Here is a 20,897-nt window from a genome sequence, read left to right as displayed (position 1 = left end):
CGTTTAAAACCTCATATTCTGATAATAGGACTGCTCAATGAAATAGAAATTCATAGAGGAACATATAATAAAAGAATAAATTATTAAAATTTAAATGAATATCTTTTTTCTTTTATATTTATCTATTACCCTAGGCGATTACTTTTACTTTTACTTTTATTACATAAAAATGGCCTAATTCCGTCCATCGAGGGACTGGCATATTAAGAAACAGGCATATTTTCGCATTTATAAATCTTTTAGTTTTGCTTATTCGAAACCGATTTTAATTCGCATCTCATCAGTTCTATCCCAATAATAGGTATGAAGAGTAGAATGATGAGCTGTAGGTTCCGGACGCCCCTCCCCCTCCCCCTAACCCTTTTCTACTTCCTTTCCCTACCCACCCCTTTCTTACATACCATGGCAGCGGAATACAAGACATTTTTACCCCAGGGTGGTACCAGTAACGGTGTTACTGGAGAATCCACCCCTGAGATATCACACTCAGGGTGCCCTGCGTATTCTGGGGTGGGCAATACTCCGCTCAATTTAGCCAATAGGAAATCGAGCAAATCTCCATCGGCATTTCCCTTGCTCATAGTCAGTTTTTGCAACATCAGGGGAATTCATTCTAATCTCAACGCCGTCCACCACTACTAGAGACGGCGAGGCCGGCTTTGCCGTTCTCCTCTCTGGGCGGGAGCACCACAATACCAGCTATTTCCATTTGACCGCATTCAGAACCGCGCAGCCAGAATCATTGTTAATCAACGTCTATGTGACAGACTCGACCCATTGGCTTTGTGGCGAGATATTGCATCTCTGTGCATTTTCTACCGCATATATCACGGGGAGTGTTCTAAGGAATTGTTCGGATTAATACCAGCTGCTGAGTTTCACCACCGTACCACTTGCCAGAAACTGAAATACCATCCTGATCATCTGGATGAATGGTGGTCTTCCAAAGTGCGGTTTTCTAGAAACTTTTTGCCACGCACAACCACATTGTGGAATCACCTTCCAGCAATAGTATTTCCGAATCGATACGATATTGAAACCTTCAAAAAAGAGCTTATTCCTTTTTAAAAGACCGACAACGTACTTGCAATTCCCCTGGTGTTGCGGGTGCTCATGGGCGGCGGTAATCACATACCATCAGGTGATCCGCATGCTCGTTTGTCTCCTGTGTTATAAAAAAAAATATTTGCAATTGTAAAAAAATGTCTTTTTAGTTACTGCAATTGCTTCTTCATTCTTAATGTAGTTCAGTACTCCTGTTACGTCATCACACAACTTTACATTATTTATTAGCATTAATAAATAAATTTGATATTTTGTATTACTATATATTTTATACAAAATTTTTATCTGATACTTAATACATATATGTTTTTTATACAAAAAATGTAATTGATACACATAAGGCTATTAAGAGGCAAGAGACTACAAATTTTGGAGCATCATCCCCACATTCATCACTATCTTCATCAACACACAAAGGCTCCTCATTTCCACTACCACCACTGTCACAGTCGCCGTTGTCCTCACAGTCAGTGCTATTGTCACCACTACCACTACTGACACAGTCGCCGTTGTCCTCACAGTCAGTGCTATTGTCACCACTACCACTACTGTCACAGTCATCGTTGTCCTCACAGTCAGTGCTATTGTCACCACTACCACTACTGTCACAGTCATCGTTGTTCTCACAGTCAGTGCTATTATCACCACTACCACTACTGTCACAGTCATCGTTGTCCTCACAGTCAGTGCTATTGTCACCACTACCACTACTGTCACAGTCATCGTTGTCCTCACAGTCAGTGCTATTGTCACCACTACCATTACTGTCACAGTCATCGTTGTCCTCACAGTCAGTGCTATTGTCACCACTACCACTACTGTCACAGTCATCGTTGTCCTCACAGTCAGTGCTATTGTCACCACTACCACTACTGACACAGTCACCACTGTCCTCACAGTCAGGGCGAGTTTCGTCTACGATTTTCATAAACCATTCATAAATCGAATCAATATTGTTAGTGACCCAATTGAGATTTTCAAAGGCTAGATCCTTTGCTTCCATTCCAGCTGTGATGGAATCAGCCAACCCATTGTTGATAGAAAGTACCCACCACTGGAACTGAAACAATTCAATAAAAAAATATTAAATAGCCTCCAATACAAATATAGCATTGCGTTAGGTGATAACGTGGCATTTGACAGTTCGGAGATCTAGCGGTTTAACAGTCCGCTTTACTTTACATACTCACAGGTTGGATACCTCGCACGTTGTGAATTATGAGTATGTGTGTTTGTATTGGTATAAGTACTTTTTATATACATATGTATATTCACAAAAGAAAAATATTTATGTATTAGTCATCGCAATCAAATAACCTCATACAAAACACTTCCAGGGGCTGACCTTAATACTGACCACAACCTTTTAACTAGCACACATAATTTTCTAGTAAAAAAAAGATCTCACAAAACTTAAGTTAAAAAACAATAATAGGGCGCAATATAGTAATAAGTTAAAAGATAAAATAGAAACCCAAAAGGGTATATTAAATAATAAGAATATAAATATAGAAGATAGGTGGAATATAGTAAAATATATTATTAAAACATCGGCGGAGGAGAGCAAAGAAAAACAAAAAATAATACCAAGAAAGAAATGGCTTACTACTGAAATAATAGACCTTATAGAAAGAAGAACTAAGAAACAAAAGAGATGAAAATAGTATAAAGGAATATAAAAGATATACTCTAAAAGGTAGAGAAAGTAAAGAGAAGGACATAGAAAAGACTTGTAGTGAAATTTATGACCATATGAAAAAAGGAAAAATGAGTAGAGCATATTATTATAATATGATTAGAGAAATTGACAAGAAACCTAAAATAAAAACTACTGCAATATTAGATGAAAATAGGAGAATATTATTTAACAATAAAGACATAATAAATAGGTGGAAAAGATACTCGTAGATAAATAATCTTTACAATGGTCGAGGCATAAGTGATAAGGATATAGAAGACGAAGACATAATAGATAAAGACAGACTTGGGTCACCAATATTAAGAAAAGAATTTGATAAAGCTGTAAGTAGTATTCAAAGTGGAAAAGCAGTTGGTAATGATGATATTTATATAGCAATTATTAAATATATAGATAAAAGATAAAATTTATGAAATAATTAGTGAAACATACGAAACAGGTAATATACCAAATGAATTTTCATTAAGTAAGACAGTAACACTCCCAAATAAGGCATATACAGATCCCAGATACATTAAAATGTGAAGAATATCGAACACATATTTCCAAAATACTCTTAAAAATAATCCAGAACAGAATAAGACCATACACAGAGAGATTCATAGGTCCAGATCAAAACGGTTTTAGAATAAAATAAGGAACGCGTGAAGCAATATTAGCACTACGTTTAATAATGGACAGAAGAATGGAACTTGGTAGGGAGACTTGTATTGCATTCGTAGACTTAGAGAAAGCCTTTGATAAAGTAAATTAGAAAAAATGGTGCAAATTTTAAAAGACGTAGGTATAGGTTACAGAGATAGGAAACTAAGTTATCAACTTAAACCAAGAAACTACAATAGAGATAGGAAATGTAACAGAAAGAGCTAAACTGAAGCAGGGAGTACGACAAGGATGTCCACTCTCATTTTAAATATTTTTATAGATGCTGCAGTAAAAGAAATAATAGAATTACACCAGGGAGGTATCCAAATAAACGAACAAAGGATACATTTTATAAGAAGACTACACACAGCTTCATACACTTTTGGACATTATGCATAGAATTTTTAAAACACATGGACTGAATATTAATACCAAAAAAATTAAAATAATGACAGTAACAAAACATAAACCCCATAACAAAAATACTACAGGAATAAAAAAATACAATTTGAAAATGTAGACACATTTAAATATTTAGTTAGTTTGATTACCAGTGACTCCAGATGTACTAAGGACATTAATATTAGACTAGCTATTGAAAAATAAGCGTTTAATGATAAAAAACATCTTTTGAGAGCTAATATATCAAAGTCCTCTCGGAAACAACTTATCAAGACCTACATCTGGTGTATAGCATAGTATGCCTGTGAGACGTGGACATTGACACAAAAGGAAAGAGACAAACTGGAAGCATTTGAAATGTGGTGTTGGAGAAGGATGGAAAGAATTAACTGGACAGATAAAATAAGGAATGAAGAAGTGCTTGAAAGGGTTAAAGAAGATATGACACGACGAACTAATTAACAACATTATTGAAGGAAAAATAGATGGAAAGAGAGGAAGACCAAGACACAGCTATATCAAGCAAGTTAAAGAAAAAGTTGAAGTCGTGTCGTATCAACAGCTAAAAGGATTGATAGAAGATCGTGGAAGTTGGCGGGAGCTCCACCGTCAAGAGCACAGCTCTTAAATTATGAATGAATGAATGAATTTGTATCAGTTGCGTAGTACCCGTAACATAAGCTCTACTTGGCTTGGGACTAGATGGCGCTGTATGAGTTGTCCAGGGTTATTATTAGTATATTACTCCGACTAGACCTAAGTACGAGTAGTGCGATCGTATCTCGCCGACAACCAAAATTACGTATATCAATTTAAATAGATTAGAATCAATTTTTATTGAAATAAACGAAATATAAGAACTTTGAAATAATTATTTTTTATTATACTCGTATGTATTTAACTATATATTTATTGTATTTCGAGAGTAATCGCTGTTCATAGGCCGCCATCTTGTCGGCCTATGAACAATGACTCGGGCAAAAAAGGCATTATACAAGCAACTAGCAAACGGAACAGACAATTCGAAGTAACTACTGGCCGACTAAAATAAGTATGATACAGGTATCCTCGAAGACTACTTTGTATAAGTCTATAAAACGTTTTCGACTATCTTTCTGATAATAATCTAAATATACTTGTAACAAAAATAATCATCTGAGATACGGCTGTAGGCTGTACACATAGTGCGTTTTTATAAATGACTAGCTGAGCCCGCGGTATCACTCGTGTTAAATTTCAATATAAAATATAGCCCATGTGTTATTCTGATGAGCTATATTACTGTAAAATGTCATCAAAATCCGTTCAGTAGGTTTTTTTACGTGAAAAACCCACAATTATCCATAGGCACAAACTTTCGTGTTTATATTATTAAGATTATAGAATAACATACTTACTTCCTGAGTTTGAATGGTATCCACCAAATTCTCGGCCAGCGTGTATATAATTTCTTCAATTTTTTCAGCACCGCCGTATCTACAAATGTAATAAAAATCACATACTTGTAAGTTCTAGCGTGTGGGAATGAATTCCCTGTCGATGGTGAGCGGTTCGCTGGTAAATAAATGGTAAATGAAAAATAAATGAATAGGTAATGGTAGATGGTAGAGGTATATTGCTAGTATATCATGCATTGTTCATTCTTACTTGTTTCTTATAGTTTCAATGTTCCATGTAAGAAAACTAAAAGCTATATCGACGTTTTCATAGTGACTTCCAGCTATTGCTTTGAAAATCCTGGACCTTTCTTCAACCGTGTATGGAATAGAGTCATGAATTGTGTCTACTAGAAGCCTGTAACAATATATTATTAGTATTTAGTATTATTATTCAAATTTAGTATTATTATTTCACAAATACCAACGAAAAGAATAGAATAGAAAATAAAATCATTGAAATAAACTTACATTGAAAAACTTTTAAATAGTCATCACATGTTTTTTACTCTACCGCTCATTCGGAAAGCTTTCTCATCACAAGAAGAACGAGAAAGAAACTTGCGTGTTGCTCTTTTAAATAATTTTATTTTTACTGTGTATAATTTTATTGTGACAAAATACATTGATCGCCCGTATTACCCACATTCAATATATTTAGTACGAACTGTGCCCGAGCTTTCACCAAATCTATAGCCTATATGTTATTCTAATGTATAAGCTATTGTAGCGAACTCCTTGATAGGTTTTTATACTATTTTTAAATTTTATAATAATATTCTTTGACATATTCTTTATTGTTCACTTTCTATTATATATCAATGTCATACTAGTCGCATTTTATTCAATCTCCGTATTTTCCTCATTAAAACCCTCAGCACCTCTCACTCATCAGACACATTTGATACCTCCGCTTCAGCTATATTACTGTAAAGTATCATCAAAATCCGTTCAGTAGTTTTTGCGTGAAAGAGTAACAAACAATCATCCATACGCACAAACTTTCGCGTTTTTAATATTATTAGCTGTGCCCGCGATTACATCCGCGTTAAATTTCAATAAAAAATATTACCTATGTGTTATTCTGATGCATAAGCTATATTACTGTAAAGTTTTATTAAAATTTAGTTTAGTATATTTTGCGTGAAAGAGTAACAAACATCTCACAAATTTTCGCTATTATAGTATTATATATTATGATTTTACGAATTTTAACAGACGACTTTGGTATTAGAATTTAACTTACGTATTTATAATCGACTCATTTCGGGAACATCCTAATGATTCCAATATGACAACGCGTTCATACAACGACTTCTCTACCCAGATACGACTGCGTAGTAATGGTATGACTCGGTTACCATCCTCGTTCACCATAGCACAGTAAACAGCTGGTCTGATGTCCTGTGGTATATCAGGATTGCTGAAAATAATATTTTTCTATTATCTTAACTTCCAACAAAATTCAAAAATTCAAATTCGAAATTCAAAAATCATTCATTTATGTAGGACATTTTAGCCGCTCATGAACGTAATTTTTTTTATGTATCTATAGTTTTTTCCCTACCGTCCAGTTCAGTATATTGTAATTGAAAGTATATTGTATTGAAAAGAACAGGCAAGAAACTAAATTGAATTACTTTCTTTTTTTTAAGGCAGTTAATTTACAAGACATAGACACCATGTAATAAATACTGTAAATTAATAATTTACAGTGTTTATTATATAGTGTCTATGTATAACAGTAAAATAAAATTCTCTGCATAAACAACTATTGCCATGTACGGTCGTCATTCATGTGATAGTTTAATGAGTAATAAGCATTGCTCCAATACAAATGTTTCAATAATAAATGCGTACTAGTATTCCAATAGGTAAACGGCACGCTTAGTAGTTGACTGCATTAACTAAAAATAAGCAAATGTTCAGAAATCGACTTTAAAATTAAATGTTGTTTTGTATTCCGAACCACCTTAGTCTAAGCAGGTTGTATCACCGTCTTGCTTGGCGCGCTTGGTAATACTGGCCACAAATAAAAACTTAAATTTCGAATATAGAATAAAAAAACAATTGAAAATGAGAACTGGAATAAAAAGGACGCTCCGTATTTTTAACTATATAAAACAAGTAACATATTGATTTAATTATTACAATATAGTTGTTTTTAATGAAAATATACACTCTACAGTGCGTGTCCACTAAACAGTATTACACGTCGGGACGTTCCTGAGCAAAAGTGAGTAAGTTATTGCTTATTTTAGGGTGTTCGGAGTGTGGAAGACGTTCTTCCCGGGTGAAATTGTATTTCTCCTTCTTTTCCCAATTCTTATCTTCTCCAATAATTATTTTCTTTTCGAAATATACAGTCCACTCTCTATTTTATTGATTACTTTATAAGTATTCATTATCCAACAAATGTGCAATGTCGATTTTGCTATATTTATATTTCTTTTATTAATGCAACGTGTGATGTGACTTACAGTTCAGTGTCGTTAATATAGAACCACTTTCTGGCAGCGTCAATACACGGACGGTAGTTGGCCCTGCAAGCGTGGTCCATTACCAGACCTCGAGTTAGTGAAGTCATCGGTGATTCCGCGATCGAAATGTTCGGATAAAATCCAATTTCCTTTTCGAATCTTCTAATTGTTTTTCGAAGAATACGCTAAAAATAACAATTATTATATGTATATACATATAATAATAATCACAGTACAATTTACACAGTGCCGTCTAGACCTAAGTTAAGCTGGCTAAAGCTTGCTATAGGTACTAGATAATTGATACAAATACATATATATTTTTTTTTTCATAAATACATATATATATATATATAGGAAACACCTAGATGGATACAAACATTCATACTCATGAATACAAATGTTTTCCTTTCTTCTAATTGTTTTTCGGAAAATACGCTAAAAATAATTAAGGGTGCTGATATATTTTATTATTCAACTGGAATGATAATTAAAGTAATGGTAACCGACATGTGTATACTTGCAACAAGAACATCGATATCACGTATGTTACCACTCATGCGACGCTATTTATATACTTTATACTTAGGAGTCTTTTGCACACAAAATTATATACATGGTAGACTTAACACCTAATGACATTCTCTACCAGTCAATCGTCACGCTAATTAGAGATAATACATGTTAAGCAATTTAATCATAGATATCATTACATAGTATAAAAGTCGCTGTCTCTATCTATGCCTATGTATGCTTAAATCTTTAAAACTATCCAACGGATTTTTTTTAATAGATAGTGTAATTCTAGAGGAATTTTTATATATATAATACGAGTACGTGTATACTCGTGCGAAGCCGGGGAGAGTACCTAGTTAAGATATAAAGAAGATAATTGTAGAAACAAATATATATATATTTATATGCAAATATATAAACATACCAATATACCCATATAAATAAGTAAATTGTTCATGCTCAAGCACATCGATTATATAAAAAATTTACTACAAATAAGATTCATATAGTTTCATGGAATTTTTCTTCAGATAATGGTGTGTATGTAGGTAGAGTTACTTACCAAGTACGCGTCGGGATCCATGTGATCATTACTTAAAGCTGCTCCTTCGACACGTTTCCTTATATAGTCCATATTCCTAATGTATGCTCTCCACGCAGGATAATCCACTTCATGCTCCATAGTCAGGACCAAATTAAAAGCAATGTCGTAGTCTAGTCTATTTGCTCTTGCTAAATTCAAGGCGTCGTCCAGTAGCTATTAGAATAATAATAAAATACTGAATATTTAGTAAGATTAATAATAAATAACAATTAACCACCCTTGGTTGAGTTTCTCAGGTTTCACATACCTTATGTGACATCTGAGATACAGTATATTCTATTCTAGTTCAGGTACAGTTATACCGTTTTGACGACCTCGATGGTCTCGCAGTCTAGCACATGGCTTTACGTCCGATGGTCGCGGGTTCGATTCCTGATTCATGATTCATGAGGTTGATTGTTTGTATCGGTCTGGGTATTTTCTATGTATAATATGTATGGTATTTACGAAAAAAAATTATCTATGTATTTGTATGAGTTGTTTAGTACCCATAACATAAGCTTTAGCTAGCTTAACTTGGGTCTAGATGGCGCTGTGTGAATTGTCCTGAGATTATTATTATTATACCTATGTTTAAACTAACTGTGTCTGCAGTTTCATTTGCGTGAAATTTATAATCTATGTATTACTCTGATGCTACATTATTGTAAAGTGTCATTACAATCCATTTAATAGATTTTGCATGAAAGAGTAATAAACATTCATCCATCCATCCACACTCACAAAGTTTCACGTTTATTATATTAGTGAGATGTATTTTAATAGTTATGTAATACTTAACTATATATAACAAGTGTCGTGTGTAAAAAAGTCCAAGATGTAGAGCACCTATTCATGGAATGTGATAGACATTGAGCAAAGAAATATTTGTTGTTGGCACTATATATATAAATAATTCGCATTTATATATATAGTGTGAACAACAAATGTTTGTTTGCACCGTGTGAGGAGTCGAACCCGCGACCATCGAAAATAAAGCGGTGTACTAAACCGCTGGATCACCGAACCGTCAAAAGCATTAAATAAAGTGTCTATAATACATAATACGTACAACAGCTCGATTTATAGGATGTATGACGTCTCTCTTTTCCGGATCTTGTAGTACTGCTAACAGACGCTGCCATAATGTGACATCGTAGTTGGTGCGGTAATACCCTGTAGGTAATCAAAAATCAATAGAACTAAGAACTAAAATCACCGACGGCTTTACGAACTTGCTAGTTGAAGTGGCTGTGGGCTGATCATATACGTCGCAGAACCGATGGTCGCTGTAGCAGACGTGTCTTAGAATGGAGACCGCGAATTGAGAATAGTAGCATAAGAAGATCCGTAACTAGGTAGAGCGATGACGAGGGGACGCGGGGATTAAGGTGCGGGTTAAGATTGGACAAGAAGGGCTGATGATCGTACCCAGTGGTGAGTCTTGGAAAAGGCCTATGTCCAGTAGTAGACTGCAGTGGGCTGATGACGATGAGTAAAAAATATTTATACACTTGTTACGAGTACAAACCCCTAGATCTGTACAACTTCCTACTTGTGGTTTCACGATCCGCGTGGATAAACTACAATACTTTCAAACAGTATGATGAGTGAAAAGACTAGCAAGAGGTAGTACTACCTCTTGCTAGTCCACCTGGACGGATACTACATTTAGTTACGAACGCGAATAGTTAAAAGTGCGAGACAAATAAGATTCTTAATTTTAATTAGTGTCAAAACTCAAAATAAATTTTACCACACCAACCTCCGCGAGGTTCTCCCTTGAAATAATCGATGTTAATTTCTGGTAAATGCACAATTATGGGCTAAGTGTCCTGACTTCATCCTATCATCCTCCACTGATTCCCTGTTAGCGTATACCGTTAGTGCAGTCGAATGTACCATTATCAATTTAAAAAAAAGGCCTTTTTACTCACCTTGACCTTGAATGTTAAAAATTACCCAACCATCCTCTTGCAAATTCATATTTATTAGTAAAGGAGCATCCGTATTATAGATTTCTTGGGGGTATATATTTTCTGTGGTGAAGTTAACATTTAAACTTGTGGTGTATGTAAACGGAACCGGAAATGGCGCCATTGTTTTGTAATTAAAAGAAAAATGCTCCTGCAATAAAAAAATAATTACTAATGTATCTAATGCACTAATGTATGCGACGCTGCACACTTTTAAAGTATTATTCTGAGTGAATAGTTTTTTAAAATCAGTCCATTTGCCCCTCTCATCGATCCCCCGTCCAATTCAAACGGTGATCAGAATTTTAACGGCCTAAGCTGGGGTTTGTACCTCTCAGACTCAACTTGTATGCGTCATTAAGACGTTCTATAACTATAGAATTCTATTGGCAGGAGCCAAGCCAGCTGCGGCCAACAGCATAAGAGTAGTCCGAAATAAAAATTGGTCCAATATGTTTAGCTTTATTCTGCTATTTAAGACTTCTTATATCTCCAAATATATTAGTTATTATATCCATAATATCGGCTCGTTAGCCAAAGCTCTGTTTCTTAATTCGGCGGCGTTTGCACGGGGAATATCCCCCCTCTAAGCCACACGATCTGCTGCGTCCGACGCGAGCCGACAGTAAACAGAATATCACTAATATTAGTGTTACACATACACTATATATTCAATACAAAGAAAATTTATATATAAAATTCTCGTGTCTCAACGTTAGTTACCATACTCCTCCGAAACGGCTTGACCGATTTTTATCCAAGTTTATATGCTTATTCAGTAGGTCTGAGAATCGGCTACTATCTATTTTTCACACCCCTAAGTGATAAGGGTTGTCCAACTCTAAATTTTCATCCTTCTATCACCAACCCCTATTTTTTAATAGCGATTTTAAATCACATGGCAAAACAACGTTTGCGGGGTCAGATAGTATAATGTATTAATAATCAGAGGCATTGTCGACGTCATAGAGAGCAACAATTGACCATTTCCCGTCAGGTCAGTACTTGTTAGCTATTCCTATAACATACAAAAAACTACCTGAGTGACTATTATTCCCTGAAGTCTCAAGTCTATTTGCAGTACCGGATATCCAGTATTTTGTGTCCACGTATTCACTATTTCCCTTAATTGGGCGTTAGTTAAGTGACTGCCGGAAATGAATAGAGCAATAGAAACGGCTTCAATGAAATTCATGGTGCTTACTTCACGGCGGTAAATTCTGTAATAGTAATAATAATTAATAATAGTAATAAGTAAGGTAAGTACCAAACGTATGCCATCTACCATTACTACCCTTCAATACGGCATTAAGCTCGCTAATTGTGCTTTTATTTTAAATAGAATAATTCAATTCAAATTCGAAATATCTTTATTCATGTAGGTCTATTACAGACTCTTATAATATGTCAAATCTACCGCCAGTTCGGAATGATTTCGAGATGAGAAGAACTGATAAGAAACTCAGCTAGTATTCTTTTCAAATAAATTTTGTATATGTTTACAATATAACAGATTAAATTTTAAATTCAAATTTGGGAGAATATGTAGAGTGACCGCCAGCATATGCTATTACAATAGCAAAAAGTCTAATCAGTGTTTTTAAACTGAACAGACCAGTCCCTACAAGTAGCACTCGTTCACGAGTATAATAAATAAAGTATTAAATAACTATTGTCTAAGAGTTCATTTCTTAATAATGACGTTCATTAATGGACAATAGAGTAGTCGCACATTGTACACGTGTATGTTTACAGAGAGAGATTTCTCATTATTTTAAAAAATGTGCAACATTCAATTTCGTATTTCAGTTGTTTTTCTTATTCAGCTTAGATTTGAAAGATGAATACTACGAATAATAAATCCGATTCATTTTTGAATACGAATTCAGACACGGAACTAACGTAGCAGAAATGGCTCGCAATATCAACGCTGCGTTTGGAAAGATTTCTAATGAACGGTAGTCGTTCATTAGAAATTTTGCTCATGATTTGAACCACGTAATAAAAAAAATCTTCCCAAGAGAAACAAAATGCTGTCACACAGTTTCTTGAATCTAGATCACCAGAGTTCTATCGTAAAGACATAAATGAACTTCCGATTAGATGGCAGCAATTTATTCATCTATGCAACACCAATTATTGTTTGTTTCCTACTAATAGGTACTTGTCTATTTAAACGCCGGAATTGATGGTGATAAAGGCTAAAGAGATTCGCTCTGAGGTATTGCATAAAAAAAATAATGGTACACCTACCTGTTGCTTAGTAAGCTTCGGGTTGCTGCTTGTATAATGTCTTGTTCTTCATTACCAAACGCGAGTCTGAATACTCTCATTATAGCTGAAGCCTTATACTTTATTAGTCCATTGATATGATTTCTTATTATATGTTCATCAAATAAGTTATACTCGGGTTCTAAAGGTTTAGAAATTATATATGCATCTCTGAGTAAACTTTCTTGGATAATTTCCGTGACGAACAATGCGTTGACATCTAGGTAAGATTCTGCAAGATCGTTTTGATGCTGAAAATTAATAATAATAATGCCTCTGGATAATTCTAACAGCCAGTCATAAGCTAAGCAGAGCTTGTATTATGGATACTATACAACTGATAAATATACTTAGATTGTAGTCTGGGGGTGAGACGGACAATGCTACTTTGAGAATTCTGATATACTATATAGATAGGTGACCGTATCTACTTAACCTCAGATAGTCAACTTATTTATTATTCCATTACATAAAATAATCCTGTTTTATACAGAAGTAAGATATGAGATGACTACGAACAGGGGTGACTGAAAGAGAAAAACTTATTACGCCGACCCCAAATAAATGAGATAAGGAAGAAACTGATGATGAAGTACTCACCTCTGTAAAGACATTCCAACCTACATATGCTGCAAGACCTGATATGATCCATTCATGTTTCCAGTCCATTGGGTAGATGGCATATCCAATCCAATGTCTCGCTAGAGCCTCTGATGTTTTCAGAATACCAATACTTCTCTGTTGTACTGAATGTTCAGGTTCTATAAGAATGTAGGGCTCCCTGAAATGAAAACAGAATATGGCTATAATTTCGTCTAAGGTTTTCTCGTTTTTCCTAGGGTTTCGTGAATGTCTTAGAAATATAATATAATAAATAGGTAATTTGACAAATTCTGCATGAGATTAAGAAGAACATTTAAATTTCCTTATTATTACTATGATGATTCATTTATTTTAATGTGTGTGTATGATGTAATATGGTGTAAAAATCAGACAAAACATATTAACTGTGAGAACTGGGAGATATTTGCCATTTGTTTGACGCTTTCTAGGAAAGCGTATTTAAAAAAATCTCATTATGTATATCCTAGACTTATTGCAGTTAGAAAGATCGATTATCTGAGAGCTATCTGGCAAGATTTTCTTGATCCATTCCAATTTAAATGTTCCAAATTCATCAAATAGACAATTTATATCAAAGATGATAATCTGATTAATTAAATGTGAAGGAAAGTATATAAAAAATGAACATTTTACGTATTAAAATATAATATTTCAGAATGTTAACTAAACAAAACCATTGCAAATTAAAAATTAAAAAAATTGAACCGGGAAATAATGCATTTTCATCGAACTTAAATTTTTGGCTATTTTCGGTTACATGGCTACAGTTTAACAAGTATACTTATAATATGAGTGAGTGAGTAGTGAGTTTAATTTATTCAAAGTATTAATTTACTTTAAACAGCTAAACTGATTCTCACAAAATTTAATAATTTTGGGATGTTATGGGTCATGCAGTTGAAGTCATGAGTAATAGACAAGTATTTTTTAACTTACTTAACTTACTTTTCTTTACATAGTATAAAACAAAGTAGCTGTCGCTATCTGTCCATCCCTATGTATGCTTAAATCTTTAAAACAATGCAACGGATTTTGAAGCGGTTTCTTATAATAGATAGAAGGATTCAAGAGGAAGTTTTAAGGTTAGGTTAACCTAGACCGATACAAACAATCATACTCATAAATGTTTGTGCCGTGCGAGGATTCGAACCCATAGGAAGTAAGGCCACCGAGGTCGTAGATAATAATTTTTGTACTCACCATATTCCAATTATAGAAAGCGAATACCATTGTTTGGAGACATCAGGTAATGCAATTATAGTAAGTTTATCCGCTTGGTTTTGCTGTATATCAAAATAGTTCAAATTCGTCCATATATTGAAAGCGTTAAAATAATATTCAATAATATTTGCGGCTTCTTCATATTGTTTTCCTGAATCTTGGTAATTTATTAACTGAACATTTGGTGTCGGTATAACGTATTCCGTGTAATTATGTGCTACCATACCCAAGAGGTGAGGGGGCATTCGCAACGACTGGAATCTGAAATTCATTTTAAATATATATTATTTAATGTTTTTTATAGAAACGTAAAGGCATGGCTCTTTTTATCAAGCTTATAGCCTAACATACAAATGAAATAATAATAAAATATAAATTTAATTTGTTTCTATTGTCACGGCACTGACGACGGCAATCTGCCATAGTTGCGACTATACACCACCCCTTCTGCCAGTAGTCCTCTTCCATGAAGGTGGGCAGCACATTTGGTGGGAACGCGAGCCACGGGCCACAACATTGTATGTATCATTTATATGATAAATAAATAAATTTTATTTCAACAAGCTTAGGTGCTTGTTGATATAAAATTTATTTATTTATCACGGTAACTCATACTAATCACTTATAAAATAAACAGAATCATGGATAGCATATAATGCTCATGGTTCGTCATGCGGTCTCACCTTTCAATTCAAAATTCAAAATATCTTTGTTCCTATAGGTCTATTATAGACTCTTATGGTATGTCAAATCTACCGTCAGTTTGGAATGATTTCGAGATGAGAAGAACTGACAAGAAACTTAGCTCGTATTCATTTCAAATAAATGTTGAACATGTTTATAAAAATAAAGATTAATTTTTAAATTCAAATTTGGAAGAAAAAGATAACACAACTTACACAGCTCGGCGGTTGGAATAAATGAAACAGAGACACATGCAGAATTTATATAAATTATTATGTAAAAATATTTAAAAAAAAACTTACGTGTCATTATTTTGTAATGGAGAATTAGATACAATAGACGTGTAGTCACTATTTTTGATGCTAAATGTTATATCTGATGACGCAGTCAGTTCGTCCATACAAGGAAAAACTCGCCTCGCATTTGTTGGATGTAAATTCATTGCTAAGTATGATCTGAAACATTAGGATAAATGACGTAAAATAATAACTCTATTATTCAAAATTTGTCTAATAGTCAGCCAAACTTCTATTTGAAGATATATTCCAGGAATATTTATTATATTTTTTACGATTTATTTGTATGTTAATCATAAGCTTATATATTTTATACGAGTATATTAGTATGTTTGTATATTTTGATCAGAGATATATGTAGGTATATATGTAGGTACATATATCTCTGATCAACGCGACGCTTAACTGATAGAGAATGCCATCAGGCATTAAGTCCGCCATGTATACATTTTTGTGTGCAAAAGAATAAATACATAAATTCTTATTATTAATCACAATCATAAAGCTATGTTTGTAATAGAATTTGAGATTATTTTTAGGTTTCTTGTGATACATCTATTTTCAGTTTATATGTATTTTACTTGTTCTATCTATATTAATCTAATTAAAATAAGATCTTTAGATTCGTGATCTGATAGTGATAATGTCTATTTCTTTATCTCGTACAAAAGATTAAAGTACGTCTTTGATTATGTTGACTAATGATTCAATTCATAAGGTTATAGGTATTTGTAATATAAGTATTCTGTTTTTGGATCGATATTTTTATAACTCATTAATGTAATTACTTAAAAAAAATGCACTAAGTACCTATTTGTTTTATGTTTTTTTATAAATTATTTTATAAATATTCAGCAAGCATTTTTATATATAAAAGTAGACTTGACATTGATTATATCGAATAAAAAGTAAAAACTGCAAAATATTCAAATAATCTAGAGATAATCTAAACTTTCTACTATATTTTTTTTTCTGTAGGCCGTCGGTATAGATTTCATACTAAGGTTAGCAATAAACTTTGATCTGATTGGTAATATTTATGTTGTTGACGGCCTTCGTGGCCTAGCGGTTTAGTACACGGGTATAGTTCTGATGTCGCGGTTTCGATTCTTCGCACTCTACGAACTATTATACTGATAAATATGAGTGTTGAGTGTGACAAAAAAAATCTAAGTATTTACATCAGTTGTCTAGTACCCATAAAACAAGTTCTGCTTAGCTTGGGATTAGGTGACGTTATGTGAATTGTCCTGGGGTATTATTATTATGATTAAAATTTGCCTCATTTGTACAGCATTTTTGCTGCTTTTTACACTTTGTGTAAAAAGCAGCAAAAATGTATTATTATTATTATTTCACAGTTCTACAAGATACAGTTGATAGTCTTATAAGTGCTTATATATGTAATGACAAGGACGGGCTTATATCACCAAGTCATTTGTTTATTATTATTATTACTATTTGTCTCATGTTCATAGCTTTGGCTCGTTTTTTACATTTGTGGATTATACCACACTTACGGACCGAAACTAAGTAAGTGCAGTGTATGTGTGTATGTGTATGTGAACCTATTATTAACTAACCTGTCATCATAATGGCCTCGATAAAGTCCTCCTTGTCCATAAGTCGACAATGTTCCACGATATTCAATGATGATTACCATGTTCATAAAATATATTACTGGTATAATTTCCAATAGTCCATCATAAACATTGAAGTCGCCTGGCCGTAAGTTTGATTCTTCGAATCCTGTATCCACTGAGCGTATATTTAAATCTTCTGCATAAAGAATTATTGGATTGTCCACTGCTGTACCAGTAAATGCTAGATTAAGTACAGCACGACCTTCAAATCTTTCACCGTCAATGCTTATTTCAATGGAATACCTTCGAACAGTTTGACCCGGTGCTAGCTGTTTAAATACATTTCGTGTATTAATTACCTCTTCATGATCTGTTACTTTCACGTCATCTTTAATATCGTCTACCGTTTGTATATTATTTAATGTAAAACATTTAGTGATACCACTTAACAATGTGAGAATAATAAATATATAAGATTTCCACTTAATTTCTTTTTGTATTACAGTTTTGGCGTTATTCATTTTCTCCGCTATTTACACTATTATCACAACAAATTATTGCACGGCACTGATATTGTGTTTATAATATATTAGATTTAAAGCAGTTTATACATAGATTTATTATCGATTATATTCGCATAAAAATCTTATCTTTATAATTAATACATCTACATAAATCCGGATTACAATATAACCTATATATCTACAATTACATTACAAAGAATAATTACAAATAAATTAAAACTGTTATACTCGTACTTGTTTTGGGAAGAATCTAACTCCTAAGATAGACAGGCTAGTTTGGGAGTCAGGACTCCATCAAACTGTACACTGATGAAGTTTTAAATAAATAAATAATTTATTCAGCGCGTTAAGAAGATTTTTTAAATTACATTGTATCTTGATAAAGGGCGTACATAAAAAATAGTTATTATTTTAACAATATAGAGGCACATTACCTTAGTCCTGTGAAATTTCAAAGTATAAGTCTGGTGATGCCTCACATGATAACGTAATATCCGTGTCCTTAGGCCACGGTTACCACTTACCATCACGTGCAACAGTTAGCTCGTCTGCTATTATACAATAAACACAGTATAAGCACAGGAGCCAACAGAATATCAGCGCTGCAAATTTATCTGTAGCATTATGCTGAGTTGGCTGCCTAGTCATCTTTGCTGCACATGAAGTCACCTACATTTCTTGTATTAATTCATGTATTTTCTGTATCTCATGTATGTTATGTGTTTGTAATTGGTGAATAAAGAATTTATTTATCTATAACAGTCACATTATTTGAATAGTTCTAGATATATTTTGGTCTATAGAAAGTTACATTGTTAGGGAGTACTGGAACATGCAACAAATAAAACTATTGTTATTCATATAAATGAAATACATTTATATGAATAACAATATTTTTGTCGCTTTAATGTTAGATAGACAGATAGATAAATAATTTATTTGCTTCAACATTTACAGGGTTAGGTACAAATGTTCGCCTGATATTCAGGAGGTATGCAAATTCTAAAACAATTACTAGTTAGTTCTTGAGGGAGCTATATTTTTTTTATAGATTTTACATATCGATATCTGTATGTTTGTGCAAGCTAATCTAAAAAACTGTATGATTCGAATTCGGTGTTCCTTAAAATTGTATACAGACTGACAGACTCATTTTTCAATCAAAATATTAGTATATAAAAAATAATACCATTCTGAATACCACGAACTCAAAGCTAGTCATAAATGATAAACCTACTAAAGATAAATTAATAAAACACAATAAAATAATAAAGAAAATTAACACTTGTACACATGTCCTAATTATGATCACGAAATAATCTTCTTGTAATTATCTATGTGCTCGTAGCTATCGATATTCGATATATAGATATAGGCAGAATGTGATATGATGTATTTATTTAATTATTAAGTAAATGGGGGCATAACATTATATACACACATATATATACACACATATAGACCAAAACTTTAGTTGGATTAGGAATAATAAGCTTGCACAACTCATACAGCGCCATCTAGTCCCAAGCCAAGCAGTGCTTGTGTTATGAGTACTAGACAACTGACGTGAATCCTTAAATTCATTTATTTTGTAAATACACATATCTTAATTGGCGAAAGTTTGTAAGTATGTTTGTTACTCTTTCACGCAATAACTACTGAACGGCTTTTGATGAAACTTTACAGTAGTATATATAGCTTATGCATCAGAATAACATATAGGATGTATTTTTAAATGAAATTTAAAGCGGGTACAGCTAGTATGTAATATACAAAGAACAGAAATAACCATACTTAAGAATACAAATGTATCGTGCGAGGAATCGAACTAGTGAACATTAGAAGTAGGCAGAAGAAGTAATAACTAAACAATATGAACCTGTGAATTAAATGGGCCATGTACATGGAATACTAGAGGGAGACCTTGGTAGAAGTCGTCTTGACCGAAAACGTAGCGCCAACTATCGACTTCAGTTGTGTTTACAAAGAATCCAGAAATCCATTTTTTTTTTAAATTGGACATTAAAAACATATATAAAACTCTATTTTTTTACCATTAACACCTATTTTTAATGGCAATTAGTACTTTAATTTACATGGCAAAACATCCATGGCATCCTTTTAATAGTCTACCTCAGTGGTATCTTAAGTGGGCGTATAAAAAAAACTGCTTTTATTTTTCTCCTAATTTAATAAGTGTCTATATTACAATAATATTTCCATATATTAATTATAAATTAATAAAATAGAAACTAATTAAAACTGAAGTTTTAATAATTAATTAATTTATAATTATAATTAAATATCTCTATTGATAATTACTAATATTTATTTTTATATTATTAATCTATAGGTACTTGTAAATTACTTTAAGCTAAATTTGAAGTAAGAGGACGCGTTCACTTCAGATTTAGTTGCTTACAATTATAATATAAAATATTATTATTAAAAGCATTGAGTGAAAATACAGTACAAAATTATAACAATAACTTATTTTAATATTTTATTAAATAAATTAAAAAATATATCGTTTTTTTTTATTTTAACATTAAATATTGCTTATATTTATAATACCTATTTTTTAAATAATATTTATAATTAATATCTAATTTATCTGTTCTACATTTAGTCAAATTTTAACTATAATAAGTAAATTAATCACTTTATGCAATTTTGTTTCATACACATTTCACACACCTAACTTAATAAGTAAAATTATTATTGTATTATACTCGTATATTATTGTATATTCTAATTTTAAAATAACATATTATGTGAATATTAGTTACTAACTTATAATAAATATATATGAAACAATCAAACGATCTTATTACAAACCTTAATGTAATAAAATGTGACATTTCTCGTTATTAACTTATTTCGGATTTAACA

At 32.6% G+C, this 20,897-nt stretch overlaps 1 protein-coding gene across 1 annotated transcript; it reads right to left on the bottom strand.

Annotated features, from left to right (window-relative positions):
* Positions 1-1,375: 1,375 nt before the first annotated feature.
* LOC131844756 (membrane alanyl aminopeptidase-like) lies at positions 1,376-18,002 on the bottom strand. The gene is given in 14 exon segments (XM_059193717.1): positions 1,376-2,125; positions 5,209-5,287; positions 5,459-5,605; positions 6,494-6,670; positions 7,728-7,912; positions 8,806-9,000; positions 9,899-10,002; positions 10,764-10,953; positions 11,842-12,022; positions 13,050-13,324; positions 13,674-13,854; positions 14,898-15,179; positions 15,905-16,057; positions 17,482-18,002. Coding segments are annotated over 14 exon segments (3,420 nt in total).
* Between the last annotated feature and the right edge of the window lie 2,895 nt (positions 18,003-20,897).

This window comes from Achroia grisella, unplaced genomic scaffold (assembly GCF_030625045.1).
Source record: "Achroia grisella isolate CSIRO2021 unplaced genomic scaffold, CSIRO_AGI_Agris_v1 utg413, whole genome shotgun sequence".
NCBI classification, from domain to species: domain Eukaryota; kingdom Metazoa; phylum Arthropoda; class Insecta; order Lepidoptera; family Pyralidae; genus Achroia; species Achroia grisella.
This window is presented reverse-complemented; position numbering and strand designations above follow the sequence as displayed.